Source organism: Macaca nemestrina, chromosome 10, assembly GCF_043159975.1.
Source record: "Macaca nemestrina isolate mMacNem1 chromosome 10, mMacNem.hap1, whole genome shotgun sequence".
NCBI classification, from domain to species: Eukaryota; Metazoa; Chordata; class Mammalia; order Primates; family Cercopithecidae; genus Macaca; species Macaca nemestrina.
The window spans coordinates 77,410,698-77,438,681 of NC_092134.1; the positions used below are offsets into that span (position 1 = coordinate 77,410,698).

The 27,984-nt window shown below is 48.3% G+C and overlaps 2 protein-coding genes and 1 long non-coding RNA gene across 7 annotated transcripts in view; 1 reads left to right on the forward strand and 2 right to left on the reverse strand.

The window, feature by feature from the left end:
* Nucleotides 1–425: 425 nt before the first annotated feature.
* Nucleotides 426–2,640, reverse strand: LOC105474162 (ribosomal protein S26). The gene is made up of 4 exons (XM_011728629.2): nt 2,414–2,640; nt 1,988–2,165; nt 1,115–1,245; nt 426–529 (listed from the first exon to the last, which is right to left on the reverse strand). The coding sequence occupies exons 1-4, from the start codon at nt 2,414–2,416 to the stop codon at nt 494–496; spliced, it is 348 nt and encodes a 115-aa protein (XP_011726931.1). The 5' UTR covers nt 2,417–2,640; the 3' UTR covers nt 426–493.
* A 66-nt stretch (nt 2,641–2,706) lies between these two features.
* LOC105474164 (uncharacterized) lies at nt 2,707–19,346 on the forward strand. Its single transcript, XR_982686.3, has 3 exons — nt 2,707–2,941; nt 15,093–15,284; nt 19,220–19,346. It is a non-coding gene; the product is annotated as an uncharacterized lncRNA (long non-coding RNA).
* Nucleotides 6,091–27,984, reverse strand: part of LOC105474163 (IKAROS family zinc finger 4) — a 32,216-nt gene continuing 10,322 nt past the window's right edge. For 2 of the 5 annotated variants that reach the window (XM_011728634.3, XM_011728633.3), the window contains 7 exons: nt 26,709–26,760; nt 19,340–19,444; nt 17,468–17,728; nt 16,580–16,747; nt 11,602–11,751; nt 10,994–11,125; nt 9,040–9,950 (listed from right to left, as the gene is read on the reverse strand). In XM_011728634.3, the coding sequence (XP_011726936.1) occupies nt 9,190–9,950; nt 10,994–11,125; nt 11,602–11,751; nt 16,580–16,747; nt 17,468–17,728; nt 19,340–19,444; nt 26,709–26,748 (1,617 nt within the window). In that variant the 5' untranslated portion in view covers nt 26,749–26,760 and the 3' untranslated portion in view covers nt 9,040–9,189. Of the gene's footprint in view, nt 9,951–10,993; nt 11,126–11,601; nt 11,752–16,579; nt 16,748–17,467; nt 17,729–19,339; nt 19,445–21,050; nt 21,145–23,247; nt 23,398–25,460; nt 26,761–27,984 lie in introns of those variants that run through there. The other 3 variants (XM_071071615.1, XM_071071617.1, XM_011728632.2) reach the window with 3 other exon arrangements.

The window sequence follows — 27,984 nt, forward strand, 5'->3', positions numbered from 1 at the left end:
CAAGGATACGACCACAAACCTTAGCTGGGAGAGGTTGGCTCAAGCCTATAATCCCAGCACTTTGGGAGGCCAAGGCAGGTGGATTAACTGAGGTCAGAAGTTCAAGATCAGCCTGGCCAACATAGTGAAACCGTCTCTACCAAAAATACAAAGATTAGCCAGGCGTGGTGGCAGACACCTGTAATTTCAGCTACTCAGGAAGCTGAGACAGAAGAATCACTTGAACCTGGGAGGCGGAGGTTGCAGTGAGCTGAGATCGCGCCACTGCACTTCAGCCTGGGCGACAGACTGTCTCAAAAAAAAAAAAAAAAAAAAAACTCAAATAAACTTTCCTCCCCATCAAAGTAGTACGTGTCACATCACACCTGGTCTAACACACACAAAACCCCCACCCTATCTGGCACAGATACACTTAACATGCGATATTAAGTACAATTTCCATTTTATTTTTCTCCAGAGAATAGTCTGTCTCAGTCTTTAAGGACTCAGCTCCTTACATGGGCTTTGGTGGGGGACGTGGGGCAGCACCCTGAAAGACAAAGAAACAAAACAGTAAATTAAAACCCATGGATTCAAGATTCCCTTCCCCGAAAGAACTTGATCACCATCCTCTCACTAACAATGTATTCAAGCTACAAATGCATGGGAAGCTGGTGGAGGTGGAGGGAGAACACTACTCTGCCGTGTCTCTAAGCATGTTCAGGTGTGGGTCTCACCTGCCTTACAGCTTAACCTGAGGCAGAGACCTTAATCTTATATCCCCTGCACCACAGGAGGATGCAACTTTTTTTTATTTAAGAGATAAGGTCTCACTTTTGCCCTGGCTGGAGTGCAAGTGGTATAATCGTAGCTCACTGCAACCTCAAACTCCTGGGCTCAAGTGACCCTCCTGCCTCAGCCTCTGGAGCAGCCGGGACTATAGGTTCGCACTATCATGCTTGGCTTCCTTCTAAGTATTTTTTGAAAACATGGGGTCTTGAACTGTTGGTTTCTAGCAATCCTCTTGCCCCGGCCTCCCAAAGTGTGAGGTTACAAGCATAGGACACCGTGACCCGCCAGAATGAAATTTTTTAAACCAACACTCCCCTGGCTTCCATTCTTTTTAAATACTCACCGCAGGTCTAAATCGGGGAGGGGGTGTTCGGTCCTTGCGGGCTTCACGAGATCGATTCCTGACTACTTTGCTGTGAATTGCACAACTCACACAGTAATGCAGCTTCACATACAGCTTGGGAAGCACATAGGCTAAGGAATAGAAAATAGAGTTATACTAGTATTATACACCTACCTTGCTTTTTTGTTACATGATCTTACATGTTTACACCAATTAAAACTAAACCTATTTAAATGCCTGTCCCGCACATAAAAGCACCCCCAAAGCCCCTGTTCTTGAGCACATGTACCTGAGCACATGTGTTCATCTTGACACTACAAAGACCAGACTGACACTCTAGATGCAATAAACCAATAATCCAGTTCCTTCTACAGCTACACCCGCCCTAATGCCTACCCTGAACCTTGCTCTTTCTATAAAAATAACTTAAGGAAAAGAAACAAAGCGACGTTCTTATGGCTCCAAACATCATCCTTTCACACCAAACTAGAAACGTTGGTGACATTCTCCATTCTCGAAACGTTGAAGACATTCTTCCTCACCTGTACATTTTCACAAGTACTCAAATAATCATAGTATAAAAATTGTCAAATTTACCAAGTTTCTAGTTTTTGGAATCTCATAACCGAAACAGACAAACGTTTACCTCAGAGTAAAGGCTGTGCGCTCTATCACAAAAACTAACCTTCTGCCCAGAAAAGAATCAAAACGACAAACATGAGCACATAATATTCTTTTTTACCAGCAACAACCTTACATACGTGGAAAGTGCCTGAGAGGCTCCAACGAACAGAGCCTGCAGAAGGGCAAGGTTGGGTGAAGGCTTTTAAGGTACTGGGATCCTCAAGCAGTTCTAGCCGGTGATCCACTCACCATCAAAGACACTCGCTTCAGAAATGTCCCTGACCGCTGCGGCCTCCACTATGTTTCGAATGACGAATTTCTTAATGGCCTTGTCCTTGGGCACGCATCGGGCACAGTTAGTGCAGCGAATAGGCTGCACATGGCCGCGGCCCTTTTTGGCACGACCGTTGTTCCTTCTTTTCTTTGTCTGCATCAGGACGGAAAACCTGTTAGGAAGGCGGCGCAACTTACCCAGCCTCAGCCCCTTTCCGGCCACAGGCCGCACCGGGAGCCTACAGGAAGGCGCCGCTCGGATCTCCTGTTTCTCCGCAAATCCCGCCAAGCCTCAGAGCAAATGTACACTGTCCACCCCTCAGCTGTGTTCCAGGATCTCAAATCCCCACAATCCCAGGGTCTGCACCCGAACCCCCATCCTCACCACGCGACAGGGCTCACCATTTTGGACGTACGGACCGAAAAAAGGAGGCGATGCCTGGCAGAGCCCTCTTATATAGCATGAGATCCCTACGCGCACACCGGGAGAATCCTTAGGAGACGGGCGTCAAGAATAGCAACTCACTTTACTCAAATATTCCCTTATATTCAGCATTTCTGCTGAAATCTAGGGTGAAAATGCGTTCCTAGTGTTTATTTATCTGTGGAACAATGTGCACATGGGACTATTTAGCCGGCTGGCGGAAGAAAATCGAGGTTATGTGTCTCCCAGCAAGCCTTGCGCCGCGCCGCACCGGACGCAATGCTGGACGACGCAGTTTTCCGGTTTACGCGACGGTAGGCGTGGAAGTTGCCCGACGCTGGACCACAAGGCGCACTCCTTATTAGAGGCCAGAGAGGGAGAGATGCTTGGTGGGAATTGTAGTGCGAAGCCAAGAGGCGCCTCTGGCCCCAAGTCCTTAGACCGAAGGCGGCGCTGCGCCACCGGGGGACGCCCTGGGCTCATTTCTCTGACAGTCCTGCTACTAGGTAGGTGTAGGATTACGAAGAGGAAGGCCTGAGAGGAAACAAGCATTTTGTGAATCCCTCCTTCCAATATGGAGAAAACCCCACAATGAAGTGCATTGAGGCTGGGGCTATTTCTCATTCATTTTTAAATCTCTGGACCCTGTTGGCACAGTGCCTGGCACTGTGGTAAGCGCCTTTATAAATATTAACTCATTTAACTTTGAGCAAGCCTGTAGGCAGGTACTATTATTATCCTCACTTTAAAAGTTGAAGAATTTAGCCGGGCGTGGTGGTGGGCACCTGTAATTCCAGGTACTCAGGAGGCTGAGACAGGAGAATCGAACCTGGGAGGCGGAGGTTCCAGTGAGCCTCTGCACTCCAGCCTGTGTAACAAGATCGAAACTCCGTCTCAAAAATAAATAAATCAATTTTTAAAAAAAGATTGAAGAATTGAGGTGCAGTAGGTATTCTGGCTCCACTGTACTATGCTGTATGTCACCTAACAAGTGGGTGGAGGAAATAGCCTGGACTAATGACTTAAACGTTTTTCAACACGAATACATTTTACACTGGTACCCGGTACACACAAACATGATTACATGCACATGCAGAACTGAAACACAAGCTTCATGAAACGATACTTACCCTTGTCATAGGTGTGCTGGTATGTTCTATTCTCTATATTTTTCTGTTCTCTATTTTATTTTAATAAATGCTGATCAAAAACCATGAAAGTTATTTCACCACTGATTAGTGAGTCTGACCCCTAAGTGAAAGATTCTTGTGTATAAACTCCATTTACCTCTGGAGGAGAGCCATCAGAAAGACTTAAGCCTTAGGCTGGGTGCAGTGGCTTATGCCTGTAATCCCACCACTTTGGGAGGCCAAGGCGGGCAGATCACCTGAGGTCAGGAGTTTGAGACCAGCCTGGCCAACATGGTGAATTCCCATCTGTACTAAAAATACAAAAATTAGGCCTGGTGGCACACACCTGTAATCCCAGCTACTCGGGAGACTGAGACAAGAGAATTGCTTGCACCTGGGAGGCGGAAGTTGCAGTGAGCCGAGATTGGGCTACTGTGCTACAGCCTGGGCAACAGAGCAGAACTCTGTCTCAAAAAAAAGAAAAAAAGAAAGCTTCAGCCTTGAGCAGGAATGGCTATCCACAGACAGCCAACCACCCAGTTGTCTCCAAAGCTGAAGACACTAGGGTGGCAAGGGGGCCTCCTAGCATTGAGACCCAAGATGGTACAGATGGAAACCATTGTTCGTTCATGACTCACTCTAGAGTCTGAACACACCAGATTCACCTTCCCTCCAGCAACCCATCAGGCATCATGGTTTCTTTTAACCTTTAACCCACTTTTTGGTGCTAAAATCTGTTTTCTTTCTTTCTTTTTCCTTTTTTTTTTTTTTTTTTTTTTGAGACAGACTCTTGCTCTGTTACCCAGGCTGGAGTGCAGTGGCGCCATCTCAGCTCACAGCAACTCTGCCTCCTGGGTTCAAGCGATTCTCCTGCCTCAGCCTCCCAAGTAGGTGGGACTACAGGTGTGTACCACCATGCCCAGCTAATTTTTATATTTTTAGTAAAGACAGGGTTTCACCATGTTGGCCAGGATGGTCTCGATCTCTTGACCTCATGATCCATCCGCCTCAACCTCCCATAGTGCTGGGATTATACGTGTGAGCCGCTGCACCCGGCCCCAGCTAATTTTTGTATTTTTAGTAGAGACAGGGTTTTGCCATGTTGCCCAGGCTGGTCTCGAACTCTTGAGCTCAGGATATCCACCTGATTCGGCCTCCCAAAGTGCCAGGATTACAGGTGTGAGCCATTGTGCTCAGCCTTTTTTTTTTTTTTTTTTGAGATGGAGTCTTGCTCTGTCACCCAGGCTGGAGTGCAGTGGCTTGATCTCGGCTCACTGCAACTCCGCCTCCTGGGTTCAAGCGATTCTCCTGCCTCAGCCTCCCAAGTAGCTGGCACTACAGGCACATGCCACCATGCTCAGCTAATGTTTTGTATTTTAGTAGAGATGGGGTTTCACCATGTTGGCCAGATAGTCTTGATCTCCTGACCTCGTGATCTGCCTGCCTTGGCCTCACAGAGTGCTAGGATTACAGGCGTGAGCCACCGTGCCCAGCCCTTTTTTTTCTTTTTTAAGATGGGTCTGGAGGCTGCAGTGGTGTGATCACACTTCAGTGCAGGCTCGACCTCCTGGGCTGAAGTGATCCTGCCGTCTCAGCCTTCCGAGTAGCTGGGACTACAGGCATGTACCACAGTGCCTAGCTAATTTTAAAATTTCTTGTAGAGATGGTGTTGCCCAGTGTTGCTGAGGCTGTTCTCAAACTCCTAGGCTCAAGTGATCCTCCCAAGTAGCTGGGATGACAGGTGTGCTCCACCACTCCCAGCTTTCCTGTCTGTTTTGACTTTGAATTTGCCAGTTTCAATGGGACATGGAAAATAATAGACTCTAGATAGGAGTCACTTCACTGTAATCTCATGGAAAACAGAAGGCAGACATTACTATATGGAATAGCAATGAGGTAGATGGAAGAGAACAGAAAAAAGTTCAGAGTAAAGGGAACAGAAAATAGTTACTATTTAAGACAGAAACAAATTGATGTTCCTACTTTGGATTTTTCTAGCTTAGGGGTTTCACTGGCTGCATTTCCTGGTGTAAAGGGATGAGCACATGCTTTGGAGTCACACGCCCCTGGGTTCAAATTCTGGTTCTGTCACTTACTGGCTGATGAGCCTTGGACAAGGTATTTATTCTCTCTTGGGCTTTTATTTTTTCACGAATAATTGTGATCATCCTTTTGTAGGTGTTTCTACAATTCAATGAGTACTTAGCATTTATGAGATGCTCAAGCAGTGGTAGACCCTATGATTATCATCATTCACATTATTTTACCCTGGGCATAGAATGTGTTTTGTGCACAGTAGGTACTCAACAAATGTTTGATTAATTTCTACTTTGGGTAGACAGGCAAGTCAGACTTTCTCTCCTATCCTGAAGGCACTCCTTCCTGGTAGGAAAATCTCCTCCATTTCCCAGTCTAGGCTGAAAATTCTTCTTTTTTGTTCACCTCCTAAACTGTTCAGTAGTTGGTATAACATACTGCAAGGAGGACCCCTCCCTCTTAGTAGAAAATCAAGGCGAAGGAAGTCTGCAAAAACAACCAGAGGTGTTAAATTACTCATGTTTATTTATAACAGACTTTCAGCCAGTACAGTACAAAACTTACAGTAGTATATCTCCATTACACAAATATTTACTTACAATATATTACATATACAAAATGCTTTGCAATAAGTCTCAAAAGCTAGTTTAACTCCCCTTGAGAAAGGAGAAAAACTCTTTAAAAAAGTGGGGGAGGGGAAATCAGAAGAAGAGAGGAGGAGGTGAAGGGGTAAAGGTCAAAAGAGACACCAAACATAGGCTACAAAGGAAACCCTAAGAGTAAGGGAGAAGAGAGGTGGTATTGCACTTGCTTCTGTGTTTATTTTTTCTTTTTGTTCTTCATAACTTCTGATTAAAAATATATATATTTATATATATATATTATGTACACAAGGAAAGAAGCTGCCAGAAGTATTACAAAATCCTATCTGCAGCTTGGACACTGACACAAAAAAAAAAAGGTCTGGAAAAGTGTCTACTTAGAAATTTTTTTGTTTGTGGTATTGATTTTGAATAGCAATATAAAAGGAAACACCTCTTTTCTCCATGTGGGTTTCAGTGTGTGTGTATTTTTTTTTTCTTTTTCTTTACTTTTTTTTTATGCAAAAGGAGCTGGGAGAGAGCATGAGGATGTTTGAGGTTCCAGAGCTGGAAGGCTCTGAAAAGTAGGATTTTGTACCTAAGACCCTGGTTAAAGTGCAATGATGGTCTGGAGAGAGACAGGATGCCCCCTCTCCCCTCCTTAGCACCTGGTCTTGCCCTTCCAGTCTCTGCTCTCATGGGCACAGAGTATAGCCTCAGAGCATAGTCCTTCATGTTCCGGGAGGTTACAGGTGCCACAGTTGACTGGGGAAGGGGATGAGGGCACCCTAAGGCTCTGATACCCCAGAAGGGACTAGTCCTTATGAAGTGTCACCAAATACACAGCAGACACAGAAGAGGTGGGAGGGGGTAGGTCTAACAGGAAAGGCTCAATAACCAGAATAGTTCAGGAAAAGCCCAGATATTAATCTCAGCTCTGCTGACATTCTAAAACGGAGCTAGCACCGGAGGGTGCCGTTGAGGATTCTTCCTTTCTCTAGAGACCACTCTGCTCTGAGCTAACCTCCCCATTCTCTGCCCTTGGCAGCATCTATTTATTGCTACATTGTCAAGGAGGAACAATCACCCCACAATGCTTCTCCCTGCCAATCTGGTTCTCTTGCGGAAATCTCAGAGTGGGGGAGAAAAAGGAGGACAAAGAGGAGAAAGTTTTTTAGGGTCTCCCTTCCCATAAGAAGGTAAGGTAGACTCCTCTCAGAGCCCTTAAGGCCCTAATCTCAGGATCTGTTCCTTAGCCCACCCTTTACCATCCCCCAAAAAATATCCCTGATAGGGAGTGAGAAAAGTAGGAGGTAAAAGAGCCAATAAGGAAAGGACATGTGGAAAGAAAGATGGAAGGGGAAGGAAGGGAAGAGAAAAGGAGAGAGAGAAGGACCAAGAGTTACAACTTGTGAGGTGTTGTGTTTGGTTTTTACTTTTTTTTTTTCTTTAAACATAGAAAAACAGCCTTTGGTTTGAATCTCAAGGAAGCAGAGAGTGGGATGGCTGTGGCCTCGGGCAGAAAACTCTTGTAGAAAGAGACCTCCACTTGCAGTGGAGTTGTATCTCCTTCTGCCCCTTCTCACTAATCCTTGGTTACTCAAATAGCCAGGGGTCTCTGCAGTAGCCAGGAGTACCCTCTCCTACCCTGTGTTTGGGAGCTGAGTGTAGAAGGGGGTAGTAAAGGATGACCCCATTTCAGTTGTACCCATCCCAGTCTTGCTGGAACAAGGGTGGAATGGGGTGAAGGGCACATGCCCATGCTCATGCTGGGATAATTTTTGGTTATACTGAAAATTAGAAGAGAGAAAAGAGATACCCGTTTCTCCCTGCCACTGATCCTAAGAACAGGGCCCAGGAGCCCGGGAATGAGAGGGTGAACCCTGCTGGGAGGGAGCAGCAGAAGGCAGCATGACTGAGGGGCTGAGATAACCCCTTGTCATCAGGCAGCAACCCACTAGTTTCTCATAGGATGGGGACTGAAGGAGCCCCTGAGAGCCTAGGAAGGTCACTATAGTGAAGAAGTTTGAGAGGTGGAGGAGAAAGAGAAGAATTTTGACCCACCCCTTTCCCATGCCCTGGTTCCCAATTAGGCACCTGAGGCTCCCAATGTGTCAGAGACAGAGGGTTATAGACCTAGCCTTGGCCCCTGAGAATATAAAATTGGGGCACTCCAAGGAGAGAAAAGCCACCACTGAATAGACTGGTAGGTTGAAGGGACTAGAGCGTGTGGAGGGGTAGTTCAAGGAGAGGGACCAGATCTGTCACATCCTAGAGGGAGATCCTGAATGTAGGCTTTGAGAACTCATATTACTAGGGGAACATCAAGAGGACCCTCAGTCCCACAGTGCCTGGGGAGAATTTCTTCAGCCCCTCCTACTTCCAAGTGAGGAAATAATTCTTCATTCATTCAAGAATAGTGCAAGCTGCCTAAAGTGAGAGGGCACAAGAGGTATGGAGTACCAGGTTGAAGAGTCCCAGAGAGGAGATATAATGCCACAGAGCTAAGGTAGGGCTGGGGGGAGGTAAATCAGCATCAAAACTGAAGAATTAGATAATGTAAAGGGTGAGGACTTAAAGCAAGAAGCTTGAAGCCTCTTAGTACTAAGAGGAGCTTCCTACCCCTGGGGCTGCTGGAAGATCTAAGAGAGAAAAATTGACCTAAAGTGGAAAGGAGCTGTGGACAGGAGGGTGGGGGAGTGGCAAGTGACTGATATAAGTTAAAAAAAAAAAAGGCAAAAATAAATCAACTAATTAATAAATAGTATGCTGGGATGAGAGAAGAGAAAAAGGAAAAACATAAGCAAAAGACCTGTTTCATCACAATGCTTAAATCGGTCAGGATAGAGGAGGAGAATAGGTGAGGAGGGGTCAGGGTCAGGCGTGAGGTCAGGTAGCCAGTAGTGAGGGCTACAAAGCAAAACTCCTTGGGAAATGGTGGGGACAGGGATCGATGCCTGTAGGCAGGGCAGTGGAGTGGTGGACTGAGGGGAGAGGGAGAGGTTGCTAGCCCACCTTATGCTCCCCCCGGACAATGTGGGAAGAGAATTCGTACCGGTCCTGGCTGTGATAACCACAGATGTTGCACTCGAAAGGGTCTCTGAAGCCATGGCAGCCCATGTGGATAGTGAACATGACGTGGTCCAGGAAGAGGATACGGCAGTGCTCACACTTGAAGGCCTTCACAGGCTCACCACTCTCGCCCACCACCCGAAGCACTTCCTTGGAGGGGCCTGGGGTGCCCCGCAATAATCCCTCCTGTGGCTTGGGGTCCTCTTTGGCGTAGGCAGGACTGTGCCGGCCCACCACAATGGTGGGAGGTGGCTGGGGTGGGGGACCCTGAGGGAGGGATACCACCCCTGCAACCCGATCTTCGTGGTTGCTTTCTGTGTCTGTGGAGTCCTGGCAGCCATTGCTGGGGGATGCCCCAGGGTCAGTCAGGGGGCCTCGGGCCCGGTAGAGGAGGGGACCTCCATCGGCCAGGTCCTCAGGTCCCTCACCTGCTTCTCGGGATCCTGGAAGCTCCAGTCGACCAGGGAGGGGCTGCATCTGGGTGTAGACAGAGCTGATGACAGGCGTGAGTTCTGAGATGCAATTGGTGGGTGGAAGGCGGAGGGGACGCAGATGCTCTGCACCCACAAAGGCCAGGGAACTTCCAAAGCCAGGTTCCAGGCTGTGGTGTGCCACCAACTCCACATCCTTTTCATAGCCACCCGAGTTCACGTCATAGGGGAGGTCTGAGAGGCTGAAGCGCATCTGCTTTTCGCCTGTGGAGAAGAGGAACTCAGCAGGGCTGGGTTTGAATTCCTACACTCTCCTCAGGATTCTTTGTTTTCCTACCTGCAGGGCTGGGTGTAACATTATTTACTATGCTGCATTTACTTTCCCAGGGTCAGGTCCTTTGGGGGACTGCTCCCTGACTCTAGGCTGTAATCTTAGAGAAGGACTCAGTCCCAGGCCACTGATTTGTAATACTTCATTTTCTTACTCTCCATAAAGCTCCAGGTCCTTAGAGAGCTAATGACTAGTGCTGGGGATAGGGGGAACCACATACTTATTTCCTCTCTCTGACTCTCTAAGGGTCCACACAGACTGAAGTTCTTGTTATTCTTAAAAACTGAGACAGCCTGGGCTGGGTGCGGTGGCTCACGCCTGTAATCCCAGCACTTTGGGAGGCTGAGGTGGGTGGATCACAAGGTCAGGAGATCGAGACCATCCTGGCTAACAGAGTGAGACTCCGTCTCAAAAAAAAACTGAGACAGCCCGATCCCTCAACCCTGTGCCTTAAAACCACCACAAGTCTTCAGTGCCAACCCTTCTCCACTCTCTTTGAGTACATCCTCCCTCTTTACTTTCCTCCTGTCCTGAGGATAGATTTTGAGTAACAGAGGCCACCAGACTGCTTTCTTTCCTTTTTTTTTTTTTGAGACGGAGTCTCGCTCTGTCGCCCAGGCTGGAGTGCAGTGGCGCGATCTTGGCTCACTGCAAGCTCCACCTCCCGGGTCCACACCATTCTCCTGCCTCAGCCTCCTGAGTAGCTGGGACTACAGGCGCCTGCCACCACGCCCGGCTAATTTTTTGTATTTTTAGTAGAGACAGGGTTTCACCATGTTAACCAGGATGGCCTCAATCTCCTGACCTCGTGATCTGCCAGCCTCGGCCTCCCAGAGTGCTGAGATTACAGGTGTGAGCCACCGCGCCCGGCCCACCAGACTGCTTTCTTTCCCTAAACCAAATTTCCAGACCACACAGCTCAGATTTATTTGAGCTGTGGCTTAAAGCTGATACCTCTTTCCAACTGGACTCTTACCTACAAACTTCTGGGGTGTGGAACGCTTGCGTTTGGTGAGGCTGTTGGCCAGACGATCAATGAAAGTTGGCCGCTCAGAGGATGAGTGCAGCATGGAGTCTGGCACCATCTCCAGGTCACGTATTTCATCACCTAGTGGGAAGGAGGTGAGGACAAGTAGTAGCAGTTGAGTAGGGGTGGCATTGGCCCCACAGCCTTTCTCTGGAGAAAACTAGCAGGTCAGTAACCAAGGAAGGTCATACCAGATGCCTGGGAAACTGGGCTCTGTTTACCCTACCTTAAGCTCACTCCAGCAACATTTCAGATCATTTGGGGACAACCATACATATCTGGCCCTTGGTTACTTCTTGTGTTCTCTCTCTCCCATTAGGCCAAGGATATAGACCCAAACTTCCCCTACCTCTCGATCTCCCTAAAGCACCCACCACAGACAAGGCTCTGCACCAACTGGGGTACCTAGAATGGGGTGTTTGGCAGATTTACTGGGATAACCATCCCCTGTTCCACAGACTTCATCCCTCAGTGCGGGAGATACTGGAGTCACCCTTGTCCAGCACTCCCTCTCACCATCCCCTTTTAACTCCCCAGTAGTACATCAACAGCTCTACCTGGTTGGCCAGCCAAAGCTTGGGCTTCAGTGCTGAGACTCTGTAGGTAGTTATGGCACCGCTCCTTGTGCTCCTCCAGGGTACTCTGCTGTTTGTAGCTCCGGCCACAGTAGTTACACTTGTAGGGCTTACCCACTGTGGGAGAGGAGACTGGAGGAGAGCGGAAAGATGGCATCAGAGCTACTTCTCGCTGTGCCCTGGCTCTGCAGATTCAGCCAAGAGCAAGTATACACTGGCATGGGGAGGAAAGGATGTTGCTAAACTGAGTTCTTCTGCTTGTCTTTCATTCCCCAACTTCAGCTGCAACCATGAACAGATGAACCATATTTGATGATGAGGGATAATGTGCAGTTATGGGAGCAAGGGAATCCTAGAGCATGTGGCTTCAGACTGGTGGTGGGCTTGTTCAACATGGCCAAATTGCTGCTCAAAAGCAGTGAGGACCCAGGGACTTTGTAGGGGATCATCCCTAGCAGGCAGGCAGGCCCCACTGCAGGATCTCAGAGACTGGGGCCCAGACTGTGGTTTAACCTTTCCATTTGGCAGGCGGATGTAAGTGCTGTTTATCAGACAAGGGGATTTTTTGCTTTTTATGAACTATCTGCTTTGGTTTGGGGGAAACTGGTGGGCTGGCATGACAGAAATGAGAGCCCTTAGATCTGCCAATGTGGGGAGGGGGCAGTTTTCATTGACCTTTACTTGTATTTTGACCTCCAGCCCTAGCCTGGTTTACTGATTATTTTGCCTTTCTGTCTCTCTACACTGAGATACCAAGAGAGCTCTAGAAAGCCCATCACTGATGGAGTAATTCTGAAAAGAGAAAAGGAATAAAAGAACAGAGAATAAAATAAACAAGAGTAAAAAAAAGAACACCGGGCCGGGCGCGGTGGCTCAAGCCTGTAATCCCAGCACTTTGGGAGGCCGAGGCGGGCGGATCACAAGGTCAGGAGATCGAGACCACAGTGAAACCCCGTCTCTACTAAAAATACAAAAAATTAGCCGGGCGCGGTGGCGGGCGCCTGTAGTCCTAGCTACTCAGGAGGCTGAGGCAGGAGAATGGCGTGAACCCAGGAGGCGGAGCTTGCAGTGAGCCGAGATCGTGCCACTGCACTCCAGCCTGGGCAACAGCGTGAGACTCCGTCTCAAAAAAAAAAAAAAAAAAAAAGAGAACACCAAATTTGGGTTGTTTTGTTTGTGTGCTTATAATAAAAGAACAGGTTATAAAGATCTTGTTTCTACCAAAGAAAAAAAAATTGGAAAACAGAGTGGTACTTTATTTAAAGATAACTCTTAAGACATATTTGTGAGAGAAGAGAAACAAGGTATTGTATATTTGATGTATCTTGCTGCTATTGAGCAGGGAAACAGGAGAAGGTATCTCTAGGAAGTTGGTAATTACTGTTCACCCTTAACCCTGCCATGCCAAAACTGGGCCTTGACTAAATCAACCTACTTCATTTTACTCAGGCTCTGTAAACCCTTGTATTTTAGGGATGAAATGAACACCATGAATCCCAGTACTTTGGGAGGCCAAGGCGGGCGGATCACGAGGTCAGGAGATTGAGAACATCCTGGCTAACATGGTGAAACCCCATCTCTACCAAAAACACAAAAAATTAAGCCGGGCATTATGGCAGGCGCCTGTAGTCCCAGCTACTCGGCAGGAGAATGGAGTGAACCCGGGAGGCGGAGGTTGCAGTGAGTCGAGATCGCACCACTGTACTCCAGCCTGGGCGACAGATAGAGACTCCGTCTCAAAAAAAAAAAAAAAGAAATGAACACCATGGTCCCCGTCCACCCAAAGACCCTTGGGGAAACGGTTTAACATCTGGGAGAGGAATGATCCTCCAACTGCTTTCTTATTTTTCAAATTTTAATTGATAATTGATACATAATAATTATACATGCTTATGAGATACATATGATATTTTCATACATGTACACGATGTGTAATGATCAAATTGGGGTAACTGGCATATCTGTCACCTCAAACATTTATCTTTTTTTCTTCTTTTTCTTGGAGACAGAGTCTCACTCTGTCGCCCAGGCTGGAGTGCAGTGGCACAATCTCGGTTCACTGCAACCTCCACCTCCTGGGTTCACGCCATTCTCCTGCCTCAGCCTCCCGAGTAGCTGGGACTACAGGCTCCTGACACCATGCCCAGCTAATTTTTTACATTTTCAGTAGAGACAGGTTTTCACCGTGTTAGCCAGGATGGTCTCGATCTCCTGACCTCATGATCCATCTGCCTTGGCCTCCCAAAGTGCTGGGATTACAGGCGTGAGCCACCGTGCCCGGCAAACATTTATCATTTCTTTGTGTTGGGAACATTCCAAATCATCTCTGCTAGCTATTTTGAAATATACAATAAATTAATGTTAACTACAGTCATTCTACTATGGTGTAGAACACTACAACTTATTCCTCCTATCTAACTGTAATCTTCTACCCATTAACCAGCCTCTCCCTGTCCACCCACTCCCAACCCTTCTCAGTCAGCCTCTGGTAACCACTGTTCTACTCTCTACTTTTTTTTTTTTTTTTTGAGATGGAGTTTTGCCCTTGTTGCCCAGGCTGGAGTGCAGTGGCACGATCTTGGCTCACTACAACCTCTGCCTCCTGGGCTGAAGTGATTTTCCTGTCTCAGCCTCCCGAGTAGCGATGAATACAGGCATGCACCACCATCCCTGGCTAATTTTGTATTTTTAGTAGAAACGGGGTTTCTCCATGTTGGTCAGGCTGGTCTCGAACTCCTGACCTCAGGTGATCCACCCGCCTCGGCCTCCCAAAGTGCTGGGATTACAGGCATGGGCCACCGTGCCTGGCCTTTTTTTTTCCCCCCAAGAAGGGGTCTCACTCTGTCACCCAGGCTGGAGTACAAAGACATGATCACAGGTCACTGTAGTCTTGACCTCCCAGGTTCAAGTGATCCTCCCTGTCTCAGCGTCCTTAGTAGCTGGGACTACAGGTGTGTGCCACCACACCTGGCTAACTTTTTGTTTGTAACAGAGACAGAGTCTCACTACGTTGCCCTGGTTGGTCTCAAACTCCTGGGCTCAAGCAATCCACCCGCCTTGGCTTCCCCGAGTGCTGGGATTATAGACGTGAGCCACTGTGCCCAGCCTACTCCATACTTCTATGGGATCGACAGTTTTAGCTCCCACATGAGTGAGAACATGCATCCAGTCTCTTTTTTCTTATAATAGGGGTTGCAACAGAAAGCACTTCACAGAGATGGGACCTGACAGTATATCTGTGTCTGCTTCTGTTGTTAATAATCTACAGATCAAAATCCAAAATCTACCCAGTTGACCTCACAGCATAGTTGGTAAGATTTCTAGGTGCAAAGCCATCCTTGTTCCAAACCAGCAGGAGGAGCAGCCCCTTTTATGAGGAAAAGGAGTACATATTTCTGGCACCGGAGCTTGATGGGGTTCCAGCTAGGCTGCAGAATAGCTATGTGACCCGCAACTCATTTTCCCCCCAACAGCTTCATTTCCCTTGTCAACAAAATGGGGATAATCACATCTACCTTGGAATTGTTATGAGGGTCACATGAAGAAACATAAGTGACATGCTCTGTAGATATAAAGCATGAATCAACGATGATCTTTCTCCCTGTTTCTCCACATACATAGAGATAAAGAGGTCCCAATTACAAGGTGGGAGAACCTGAAACAAGGTAAGTGGATGGAGAAAGTAGAAGGTGGTGAAATGATTGCTCTGTCCCTTTAAATCCTGGCTCAGGAGAGTTTAAGAAAAGAGAAAAATAGCCAGGAAAGTTTCCAAGGACAGACCCTACTAATTCTTTCCCCCTTCCATTCTTCCTGCCTTTTCCCAATCTTGAGCTCCCTCCTTCTTGCCAGCTCAGCTCCTGGCCTCTTCCCAAGTCCAAGCCAAAAGCCTAAAGCTTAGTAAAATGCCTAAAAAGTGCTATCTGTCCAGCTGATTCAGACAGATATTGATTCAAACAGTCTTGACTGGGCTAGAAAACCTTGTTAATCCAGTTTCCCAGCACTGTTCCAAACACTGATCTCTAGGCACCCTCTGGACTTTCTCTTGCCTCTGGGAAGGTGACAGCCTCTTGGGATAGGGAACAGAAATAGGATACTCTTTTCCTATTTGGAAGTCCTAGGCTCCCTTTTTTGCAATTTGAGAGGCCCATGGATATTTCCAGGAGCCAGTAGGAAGTAAAGGAGAGGATAGACTGGTTGCCCAAGACCTCTGGTGGTGTGGGAGGAAGGAGGGTGAAGATGACGACAGGTGTGGGGCCTGGGGCAGATGGGAGTGAGAGGAGGGATCTCCCAGGGGCTTAGATGTTGGGGGTAATAGGGCATGGATTGTAGCATCAACAATCTAAAATACAAAAGTCAGGGAAGGCCAGGCACAGTGGCTTATGCCACGCCTGTAATCCCAGTACTTTGGGAGGCTGAGGCAGGCCGATTGCTTGAGATCAAGAGTTCAAGACAAGCCTGGGCAGCATAGGGAGATCCTGTCTCTAAGAAAAAATACAAAAATTAGCTGGGTGTGGTGGCATGTGTGGTCCCACCTACTCAGGAAGCTGAGGTGGGAGGATGGCTTGAGCTCAGGAGATCAAGTCTGCAGTGAGCCAAAATTGCGCCACTACACTCCAGTCTGGGCAACAGCGTGAGTCCCCATTTTGAAAAAACAAAAAACAAACAAAAGTCAGGGAAGGGTGACTGTTAACAGCCAAGAACATTGCCCCTATTCCTTTTGCTGCAAGTCACAGAATATGGTGGATGTAAAATACCCCATCAAGGTGTCTCCCAAATTTCCCATGAGGCCTTGCTGCCCAGAGGATGGGTGAGAGAGGCAGGGGGCCCTATCTGCTCTGTAAATACTCTTCCCTCCTCAATGACAGACACCGTAACTCCCCAAATACGAGAGAAGTCACTGAGCTCTACATACTGGGTGTGTTGGAGCCTCATTCTCTCATCCCACTGGACAGTCACTGACCTGAGTGTGTGCGGAGGTGACCAGTGAGTGCATCACGCCGGCGGCAGGCATAGTTGCAGAAGGGACATTTAAAGGGCTTCTCCCCGGAATGCAGCTTGATGTGGCGCAGCAGGTTCCCCTTCTGGGTGAAGGAGGCACCACACTGGTTGCAGTGGAAGGGCCTTTCACCTGCAAGTGAAAGAACAAATCCCAGAGGACTGCATGTGAGGAACTTGGAAGGCTGAACCTGTCGACCCACCCTCTGTCCTACCTTGCCCAAGGGAAGGTGCTCTAAACACATTGCTGACTGGCAGAAGTGCAATGCACACAAACCCTGCTTTATCAAGATCCCTTGGGGATCCCTTGGGTCTTACTGTGGGGAAGGTGTGGATTAGAAGTGTGTGGCAGGGAGAGGGGCCTGGAACACGAGGCCAAAAGACTGTTACCAAAAACTGAGCCCCACAGGGCCCACTCTGCCCTAGGAGCCCAAGGCCTGAGGAAGCTGAGAAGAGAAGGCTTTTGTTTTCCGGTTTTGTTTTTTTTTGATTATTAGATGGAGGGCCCAAAGAATACCCAGGAGTCTAACCCCTATTGGACCACTGGCTCATTCTTGAGTTTACACTTTCCCCTCCCTCATATACTGAGAAAAATATCAGCTTTTCTTTATAACAGCAGTTGAGGAAAGTGCCAGGAAACTACAGGTATTGAGGGGAACTAAATTCTGCACCCACCCCCACCCTGCCTCGTTTTGTCAGCTAGAAAATGTGCTGGGTGAGACCCTTCCCTTTCTGAGGCTACCCACTCCCTGCATGGCCTCCTCCAGCCCCATCCCTGCTGTTGTCCCAGCACTGCCCCTGCCTCTCAATCCCACCCTGGGAGCTCCTCCCAGAGACCCTCTGGCTTACTTACCAGTGTGGCTGCGCTTGTGCACCATGAGCACGTTGGGTCCAATACAGACCATGCCGCAAACGTCACACTTGAGCTTGCCATTAGGCAGCCGGATGCCCCCAGGGGAGTGAGGCTCTGGCCCACTCCCATCACAGTAGCCCAAGGGCTCAGACAATGAATCTTCCACAATCACACTGTCGTCCTTTTCCAGGAGCCGCTCATCTGGCCCCAGCAGTCTGCTCGACTCCTCATCGCTGTACATCTCCACCTTGATGGAGTTGGCTGAGGGGTGGGATGGTGTTTAGAATGGAGAGAGGCAAAGGGGGAAGCTGCTCCCAGGCCAGAATGGCACTCTTTTTTTTTTTTTTTTTGAGATGGAATTTCGCTCTTGTTGTCCAGGCTGGAGTGCAATGGCGCAATCTCGGCTCACTGCAACCTCTGCCTCCTGGATTCAAGTGATTCTCCTGCCTCAGCCTCCCGAGTAGCTGGGATTACAGGCATGCGCCACCATGCCCAGCTAATTTTGTATTTTTAGTAGAGATGGGGTTTCTCTGTGTTGGTCAGGATGGTCTCAAACTCCCAACCTCAGGTGATCTGCCCACCTTGGCCTCCCAAGTGCTGGGATTACAGGTGTGAGCCACTGCGCCCGGCCCAGAATGGCACTCTTAAAGTTTAAGAGGGTGTCTTTAGGCCCTGAGACATTCAAGCCTTAAATGGAACTAACACCCTAGTATCCCTGCTGCTGCTACCAGAATCCTGCTGGAATCTGAGACAACTTTTTCTCCCACCCACCAGGCAAATAGGCTTCAAGAGAAAAAAGTTGGGCCAGGTGTGGTGGCTCACGCCTGTAATCCCAGCACTTTGGGAGGCGGAGGCGGTGGATTCTTTTGAGGTCAGGCGTTTGAGAGCAGCCTGGCCAACATGGTGAAACACTGTCTTTACTAAAAATACAAAAATTAGCCAGGCATGGTTGTGTATGCCTGTAATCCCAGCTACTTTGGAGGCTGAGGCAGGAGAACTGCTTGAATTCGGGAGGCAGAGGTTGCAGTGAGCCGAGATCGCACCACTGCACTCCAGCCTGGGCGACAGAGCAAGACTCTGTCTCAAAAAGTAAAAAGTTGGGGGTACATAGGATGTCTTCTGTCACTGAGGAGAGGAGGCGACTAAGGGGAGCTTTTTTCTCTACTCTCTTGTCATTAAGAAAGATGTCTGGCTTGGCCCTGGGCAGGAAGCCAGCAAGTTAAGAGTGGCGGGAAAACGGACCTAGGAAGAGTGAAGGGGAACAACAGGCCAAAGAGCAAAACTGGAAGACAGACGTGCTTACAGTTCCCTCCCACCCCATTAGACTGAACCCCTCTACCCTCTCCACCTCCATAAAACTCTGAGGCAGGGCAGGAGGGATAAAGGAAGGAGGAACCATTGAGGAGAAGGCTTTGGCTCTAGCTCCGACCTACATTCCTGGCTATTCCAACCATTTAGAGAATGTTACAGATCTAGGGCCAGCTGGGGAGGAGCAGTCATGGGGACCCTGTCTGGGTAGGAGAATGGGCTGTGGGGAGATGGGGAGGTCCTTCTACTCTCTATTTCCTATCTAACTCCACCTGATGACCATTTCTATCTACCTGCTTCTCTAATTCCATAATTTCTCTTTGAAACCTTTACCTTAATCCACCTATACCTCTTTTAATTCCACCCTAGTCTGCCAGTGACTATTCACTGTCCTTTCAGAAGCCAGAAAAACCCTAGACACTGGTCTCCTTATTGCTCTTACAGACTAAGCAGGAGACCAGTAGGAGGTGACGACGGGGAAATGGTTGCCAGTGGAAGGTGAACTGAAGGCCAAACGCAAAAGGGTGTGCCTACTGCCAGGAGGTGGTAGGAGGTTACACTTACCGCTGAGTGAGCGGCTGGGAGAAGAGTGCTGGCTGTTGGGGGTGCTCACCGAGGGCCCCACTGGGGCCCCGAGGAACTCCTTCTCCAGAGATGAGTCCCCGCTACCTTGGAGGAGAGAACAAGCAGGCAGGTAAAGCTGGAGCTGGAGTTATCTACTGTCCATTGCCTAATCTTTTAAAAAAATTCAGTTAAATTTCACAAATATTTCCTTCATAGCCATGTACAAGGCAGTGTTGTATGCTGGGCACCATACCTTGCGCCCCCGCCAGTCTGGATGCCTGGTGCTGCCTTCCATGAGCTCAGTGGCTGGGCCTTGCCTACCCTACCTTTATCTAGGCCTGAGGGGAAGAGCATCACTGCCTGACGTCCACAGGAAGCCGGGCTGGGGCTGGGCGTGCCAGGGCGGAGAGAAAAATGGGGGCTGCAGAAGGGACAGATGTTCAGGACAGACCTTCTTCCCTACTGGTCCTCTCTGGAGCCCCCAGCCAGGTTCAGGATCTGCAGGAAAGGCAACTGGAATTGTCCCTGAATCTAATGATAATATTAGTAATCATCACAGCAGCTAATGATATTAATTGAATACTTACTATGTGCCAGGCTTTATTCTATGCACTTGAAATGAATAATTTCTTTTTTTTGTTTGTTTTTTTGAGACAGAGTCTCGCTCTGTCGCCCAGGCTGGAGTGCAGTGGCGGGATTTCGGCTCACCGCAAGCTCCGCCTCCCGGGTTCCCGCCATTCTCCTGCCTCAGCCTCTCGAGTAGCTGGGACTACAGGCGCCGCCACCAAGCCCAGCTAGTTTTTTGTATTTTTTAGTAGAGACGGGGTTTCACCGTGTTAGCCAGGATGGTCTTGATCTCCTGACCTCGTGTTCCGCCCGTCTCGGCCTCCCAAAGTGCTGGGATTACAGGGTTGAGCCACCGCGCCCGGCCTGAATAATTTCATTTAATCTTCACAACAACTATATGAAGTAGGTGCTAATATCATGATTTTTTCAGATGAGGCAACTGAGGTACAAAAGAGGTTATGTTACTTGTCTAAGGTTACATAGCTGCTAGTGTGGAACTAGCATCATAGACAATAAGTGTCCATGTCCTTCACCACCACCTACCCAGCCAATTGGGGGTCACCATCTTAGTAGGGAAGAATTGGGCCCCTTAGACTTTCTAAATTCAGCAAAAATTTGATTACTCCAGAAAGTCTCCTATTGATCTGATTCCAATCACATGTTTACTATTTGATGTCCACTGACTGTTAAGTGATCAATTTATTCTCAGTATATTTGTTTTAATTTTTTGATAAATTGCTTTGTAAAAATGCTTTTTGAGGCTTTCATAATGTTTTTTGAAATCAGATAACATACCTAAAGAAAGATATGAATGTCTTTCTAAAAAAAATCCCTCCTCCCCGCAATCTTCTGCACAAATACATAGGTGAAATAAAAATACATGTAGATAAACACACACAGAGACATAGCACATATGTAGATACATATAAAGAGAACATACCTATTGGGATAAACATACTGGTAGCCTTCTACATTATCTGCTAACATGAACATGCATGGATGTGTGCACACAGGCCTAAATATGGAAGAGAGAGAGAGAGAAAGAGAAAGAGAGAGTGCAAGAGAGAGAGAGGAAGCCTAAAATTCATCCCTGAAGTCCACCTATTAGTACTTTACCCAATTGCCCAGCTATGTACATACTTACTTTCACAAAATAAAGATTCCATTATAAAATGGTTGGAGTCTTGGGCCTGAGGCAAGAAATCCGGAACACACCCTCCTGAGGGATCCCTCTCCAGCTTTGGTCAGTGGGAAGAAAACAACCACTCAGGACTTTGGGACCATTTCTCATTCATATCCTCTCCTAAAGTCCCATTTTCCCCATTTATCCCGTCAAAGCCTGAGGAAATTTGTTCACTATCTATAGAAAAAGCCTTATGGCTTGAAGCGGAGTTTTCCCAGCTGGGGATCTTTAGGTGAGCCATGGTTACCTGAAAATGTTGCCTAAAATTGGCACCACACACATATCATGAAGTGAGCATCTCAGGATTTTGGGTTGAGATTTGTAGACTCAGAGCCAGTTTTAAATATGTCCTTTCAACTAAGTGTAGGGTTTACTAGGGTTAGAAGGGCTGAAAAGGGTATCTTCTTATTCCCTTTATTAGTGCTGACTTGCCCTAAATCACTTGATGTTACTAATCAGGGAAGAACAGGGCACTTAGTTTTGAAGCCTTGACCCTAAAAGGATGAGTGAACTTGCTGGAAATCCATCGCTGGTCCCAGCTTATTCAGCTGAGGCTGCCTCTTGAGGCCAGGGACTTGCTATATGGAGGAAAATATATTTAAAGGTACACTTAGAAACACTGAGGGGAAAGTATCCTTTGTGGCTTTCCCAATTAAGGCCCAGAAGCAGGAAGAGGAGCAGGAGTCATACCAGTAATTCAAGAGGCTCTTTGATGCTATTGCCCTCCCTAAGATTAAGGTAAGGGGCCGGGCGCGGTGGCTCAAGCCTGTAATCCCAGCACTTTGGGAGGCCGAGACGGGTGGATCACGAGTTCAGGAGATCGAGACCATCCTGGCTGACACGGTGAAACCCCGTCTCTACTAAAAAAATACAAAAAAATTAGCCGGGCGAGGTGGCGGGCGCCTGTAGTCCCAGCTACTCGGGAGGCTGAGGCAGGAGAATGGCGGGAACCCGGGATGCGGAGCTTGCAGTGAGCTGAGATCGCGCCACTGCACTCCAGCCCAGGCGACAGAGCGAGACTCCGTCTCAAAAACAAAACAAAACAAAACAAAAACAAAAAAAAGATTAAGGTAAGGGGAAAATCAGGCTCAAGTCTACTTTCATGGGGCTAATATATATGTGTAATGAATCTGTTTCAGGAGTCAGAAAGGCTTTCGTGGGCACCAAGGATTTTGAATTCTAGCTCGGGTGAAGGGGCTAGAATAAGATTTAGGAAGTTTAGCAGTTCCTCTCTCAGCCCCAGAAACCCCAGTATGGGAATTTCAAAAGTCTGGGACTCCCAAGAAATCCCAGACTGTCAAAGCCAAGAATTAAGGCTGCTCTTAGGTCTCTGAGAAATGTTCTTGCTCAAAGTCATCATAGATTGGCTGAACCCCCAGAGGGGAAAGCCAAATCATGAGGTTCACATCAGAGGAACTGGGAGGTAGGTAAAGGCTGAAAAGTAGGAGGGAGAGAAAGGAACTGGGAAACAGGCCACAAGCTAAAGGTGTTTCACATGTTAAGGGAGGTCAGCCCTCCACTCCTGCTGCCTTTCCTTGAGACCTTTACATAGTGGCTACATCTAGGGAATAGCCATGAGCTTGGAGAACCTCCACACTTCTCTGCAAGGGACCTCATCATAACTGCTTTCCCTTTCTTGACCATGGGCTCCAGGGTGGCAGGATCCTAGCCTGCTAGGAGGGAATAGTGGGCAGAAGAGCAAAGAAAGACGCCCATCCTCAGCTCTTTTGTGGGGAGGAGGCTGAGGCCCCTCAGATCTCTGTTCGAGGCTGAGGCATCTGCTTGCCAAGGCTCCTCTTCCTTACCTTGATTTTCTCCACTACCCCTTCCCACCCAGGCCTGTCTCGGTATTTCACCCCAGGCAGCTCTACCTCTATCCCCAAGGCCTAATCAAGATGTCACCACAGGCTCCCACTGTCCAAGTCGCCGTCTTTGCTTAGCAACACCAAACACCCTTTCCCATCCTCCGCAAGTATAAGGAGGAACGCCCCCTCCCCCGCTACACACATACACACACACGCGCACACACACACACACATACACACACACAGCCCCCATCCTCTCCATCTCCTCAGGCTTGGGAGTAGTTACTGAATTGGCTCCCTAGCCCCAGCACCCCCCTTCCTCCCTCCACTAGCCGCCTTCTGCCTGAACTTACATTATCCTTCCCTTGCCGGTGAGACCCTGGGGTGCGAACGCGGCCGCCGCCTTGGAAACGGCGAGGGAGTGCGGGTGGTGTATGCATGTCTGCGTCTCAGTGGCAGGCAGGGGTGAGCCCAGCCACTCACCTTCCAGGAAGCGTGGATTCCTGGAAGTGAGGGGAACCGCCGTCATTTCGCAGGCAGCAGCAGCGGCACGGTGAGCAGAGGCCCACGGCTGTAGCCAGCAAGAGCAGCTCAGCCCAGGGTGTATGTGTGTTGAGTGTGTGTGTGTGTGTGTGTGTGAGAGAGAGAGAGAGAGAGAGGGAGAGAGGGAGAGGGGAGAGCACGCTTGGATGTGCTTGGGGAGGGGGCTGGAGAGAACGTATATGTGTATATGGTGGGGGAGATGCTAGGCTACAGCATCCCTTTTCCAAGACAGTGCAGGGGGTGGGTGGTGGGTGTGTGCACAGGGAGGGAAAGGCAGATGCCGTTGCCCCTCGTGCCCAGCAGACAAAGAGGAACTGCACAACAAATGCCTGAGAGAGGCAAGAGTGTGTGCGAGAGAGCGAGAGAGCGAGAGAGCGAGAGAGCGAGAGAGCGAGAGAGAGAGAGTGAGAGAGATGGATGGGCCTGCGGGTGGGAGGGAGAAAGGGGGGGCCCCAGGGAAGGCCCAATCCTCTGCCAGCTGGGGAAGCCAAGGCCCCAGAGGTCATGGGGCCCAGGACACGGACAGCTTCAAGGCTCTCAGATCGGCAGAAAGCCCCTCCCCCACCAAACTCTTTCCCTCCTCCTCCAGGAGGAAGGTTGCTCTCTAGATCTGGGGACTGACAGCCTCCTCCTTTCCAGCGGCGAGAGGGCCCAGCAGTCTGGTGTCAGGCTAGTGTTGCTCCGTGGCCCTGAGACCTTTCAGATCCCAGGCAAAAAGGCTGGTATGGTCTCCCCACTTCCCCTCCCTCCTGTGCCCCTGGGGCCCCAGCAGCCGAAAGCCCTGGATGAATCCACCCTCTATCAGGACAAGGCCTCTGCTCCCTTCCCTTTCAGAGGAGCTGCTCACTGACAAACTGACCTACTTTGGAAGACTACATTTTCTGATTCCAAGAATTTGGGGGTGGGAGGGGCTGTGAAACTTTGGGTTGCCTACCCCTGAATCCCTTTCTACCAAAGTTCTCTTAAACATTTAACAGTCTCAGGAAACGGGGCAAGCACTGCTCAGTCAATTAATGGCATGAGCTGGGTTTGAGCAACTCTGTTTCCCTTGAAAGATAGGAAAATGGAGGGGGTGGTTATCTGTGCCGTAAATTAATAGACTCCTGCTTATCTCCCCCTTTTCCCTGCCCCAGAAGGGAATGATCTGCAGCTTTAAAAAGAGAAAAGGGGAGAAAAGATGGATTTTCTAAATCATGTTCTGTGAGGAATTCAAATCTCTTGGAAGAACAGGAGAGATACCCTTTTCATCAAGTGGCCTGATGAGGGAAGGTCACCTGGTGTGGAACAGAAGAACTGTGGGGGCCTGTGGAGGTTCGCAGTGTGCTTCAGGAGGGCTGCGTGCTGCAGCCTTTCCCTCTGCTTCCATATGACTCTTCCAGGAGAGATGGGTCAGTGATGAGCACAGCTTTGCCCAGTCCTAAGAGGGGTACTTTTCAGAGCTAATGGTGGCCCTACTTTGACTTTCCCCTTTCCCTTTCTAAGGTAGCTGCTGACATCTAGAATTCTCAAAGTACAGAGGAGGAGTTCCTGGCCTCCACTTCCATTCAGAAACCATCCTGTGCAAAGGCCACTTCTTATCTAGGAAATGCCAATCTGCTGAAAGCAGGGAAAACTTGGTTTCATAGCATGGTGAAGCAAATCACCTCAGTTTTCCACGAGTATCCAGTATTCTCCATAAACAGGTTTGAAAAGAGCTCCACGGGATTTGTAGTTTCTCATTTGCCTGCTTTATGGCAGGGACTGGATTTTATCCATCTGAGTGTTCCCCAGCACTAAAGCAGGGTCCCGAGTGTACTTGTTGCTCAGTAGTGGTTTTCTGAATAGGCTTAACTGAGCAGGAGGTAGGAGGACTGGCTCGCTCCTCACAAGCGCCATGACTTTTGTTCTAATAAAGTCTCTTCCAATTAAACGAGTCTGCCTGATCCCTGTCATTCTGTCAAGCATGTGGCAGGTATTGAATGCCTTTACCCATTCCAACTCCTTCCCTCCTTAAACAAGAAAGGGGCCAGAGTCAACATCTTACCTTACATTACCCGGGTGTTGCCAATGACTCTCATATGTGTGTCTGACCCATCTTGCTATCTCCTTTAGTGCATGCCAATAATTCCTTCATTGGTCCTACTTTAGAGTAAAAAATAAGCTATAGGTCATTTCCACAATGATGCTTGGGTTTCTGATAGGGATACTCATCACATCAAAACCGAGTTTTGGTTTCTATTATTTCTTTTTTTTTTTTTTTTTTGAGATGGAGTCTCACTCTGTCGCCAGGCTGAAGTGCAGTGGCATGATCTTGGCTCACTGCAACCTCCGCCTCCCGGGTTCTCCTGCCTCAGCCTTCTGAGTAGCTGGGACTACAGGCATGCACCACCATGCCCAGCTAATTTTTGTATTTTTAGTAGAGAGAGGGTTTCACCATGTTGGCCAGGATGGTCCCGATCTCTTGACCTCGTGATCTGCCCACCTTGGCTTCCCAAAGTGCTGGGATTATAGGTGTGAGCCACTGTGCCTGGCCTAATTTTTGTATTTTTAGTAGAGATGGGGTTTCACCATGTTGCCCAGGCTGGTCTTGAACTCCTGACCTCAGGTGATCTGCCTGTCTCCCAAAGTGCTGGGATTACAGGCGTGAGCCACCGTGCCCAGCCTTGAGTCATTATTTTAAAATGGAGACATTTCGTATAAAAATTTGGATTTCTGATTTCTCCTAAACATTTAGAAGTTTTGGCCACACTAGATACACATTCCTGCATGACAAGTTCTAGTGGACACTGAAAGCTGCTGTCCTTTTAAGTGGGACATATGTTCTCTACTTCATGACAGCCCCCACCATTCTTTTCTGCTGATTATCCTAACTTTACTTCACTCATTCACACGACCACCTGGCCCTCGCAGGCCTTTGAGGTTTGAAACCTTGTGCCACTCTATCTGGATAGAACAGGATTTCATGTTTGGCTGGTGACTTCAGAGCAAAGGAGAAGGAATCACGTCTTCTTTCCATCTATTTGCTTCAAATTATTCTTCTAATGATGTCCGCTCATATTCCCCTCCTATTCCCTTCCTCCATCCCCCAAGAAGTCTGGAAAAGAGAATTACTATTTAGGGAATGTAAGATCACCAAAATAATTGCACACTACCAACGGCCACCAAGCATGAGAGTTAGCTGTGTAACTAGGACATTTAGAGGCTATGTGCCTAGGCTGAAGGCTCTCTGCTCTGCTCTACAGGAGAGCGTCTGCTTCCAGCCCCTAACAAACAGAACACACAGAAGGCATACCAGACATATAGGAGCGGCCATTGCAGTCTTCTATGTCCATTTTAAAGAGATTCTGTTGAAAGAGAAAATAGCTGCTATTAGAAGATAGCTCTGGGAAGGGAGGAGGCTTCTCTTTAACATTCTTGAGTTAGCAAGAAACCTAAAGGAGCACTTAAGCATGGTCTGATACCATCCTAAAGAAGAAAAACCTTAGCCAGGCACTGTGGCTCATTGCCTGTAATCCTCCTGCTTTGGGAAGAAGGTGGGAGGATCGCTTGAGCCCAGGGATTTGAGACCAGCCTGGGCAATATAGGGAGATCCCATCTCTACAAAATATAAAAATAAATTATGCATCGTGGCATGTGCCTGTAGTCCCAGATATTCAGGAGGTTGAGGTGAGAGGATCACTTGAGCCTGGAGGTCGAGGCTGCAGTGAGCTGTGATCTTACCGCTACACTCCAGCCTGGGTAACCAAGTGAGACCCTGTCTCCAAGAAAAACCTTCCACTTTGTCCTGATGAAAGACAATGTACCCTGATTTACAAACCCCACTATTTCCTCCAATTTACAACTTCCGCAGGCCGCCCCAGCCTCTGAGGTGGAGACACTATCTTAATCCAGAGTGATTCTGAGATTAGACCATGTATGTAGGTGGAGGTTACACCTCAGCCCTGAGGAGGCAAAGAAACAGCCCCTCAGAGGCTCTATACCTCAGTTAAAGATGGGGTAGTAATAAGAAGCTGGGTTCAGTCATTTAAGGGATTCTGTCTGGGAGTATGTTGTGTGAGGGATGGTGACAGGAAAAGTAGAAGATGGAGAAGAGCAGCCCACTCAGGGTTCAGTGATAAGTCCTCTACTGAAGGTGTGATAAACAAATTAAACCTGTAAATGGTTATCCCCACCCTCTCATCAATTACTCTGCTATGCTTATTTTAAAAAAGGAGGTGGGGGGAGTCTGAATTTAAAATGAAGGTTAAAGTCTATTTGAGGGAAGGCAAGCAGTAATTGGCAGTAGAGTATTAAACAATCAGTAACTGAGAACACTTAAAAGTGATAATTTGTTGCAATGAATTATCTCTTTAGGAGCCTGTGGGAGGAGAGAAAAAAAATCTATCTGGTGGAAATTTACATACATCCAAAATTGCGGCCAGCCTGGTGGCTCACACCTGTAATCCCAGCACTTTGGGAGGCTGAGGCGGGCAGATCACCTCAGGTCAGGAGTTTGAGACCAGCCTGACCAACATGGAGAAATCCCATCTCTACTAAAAATACAAAAAAAATTAGCCAGGCGTGGTGGT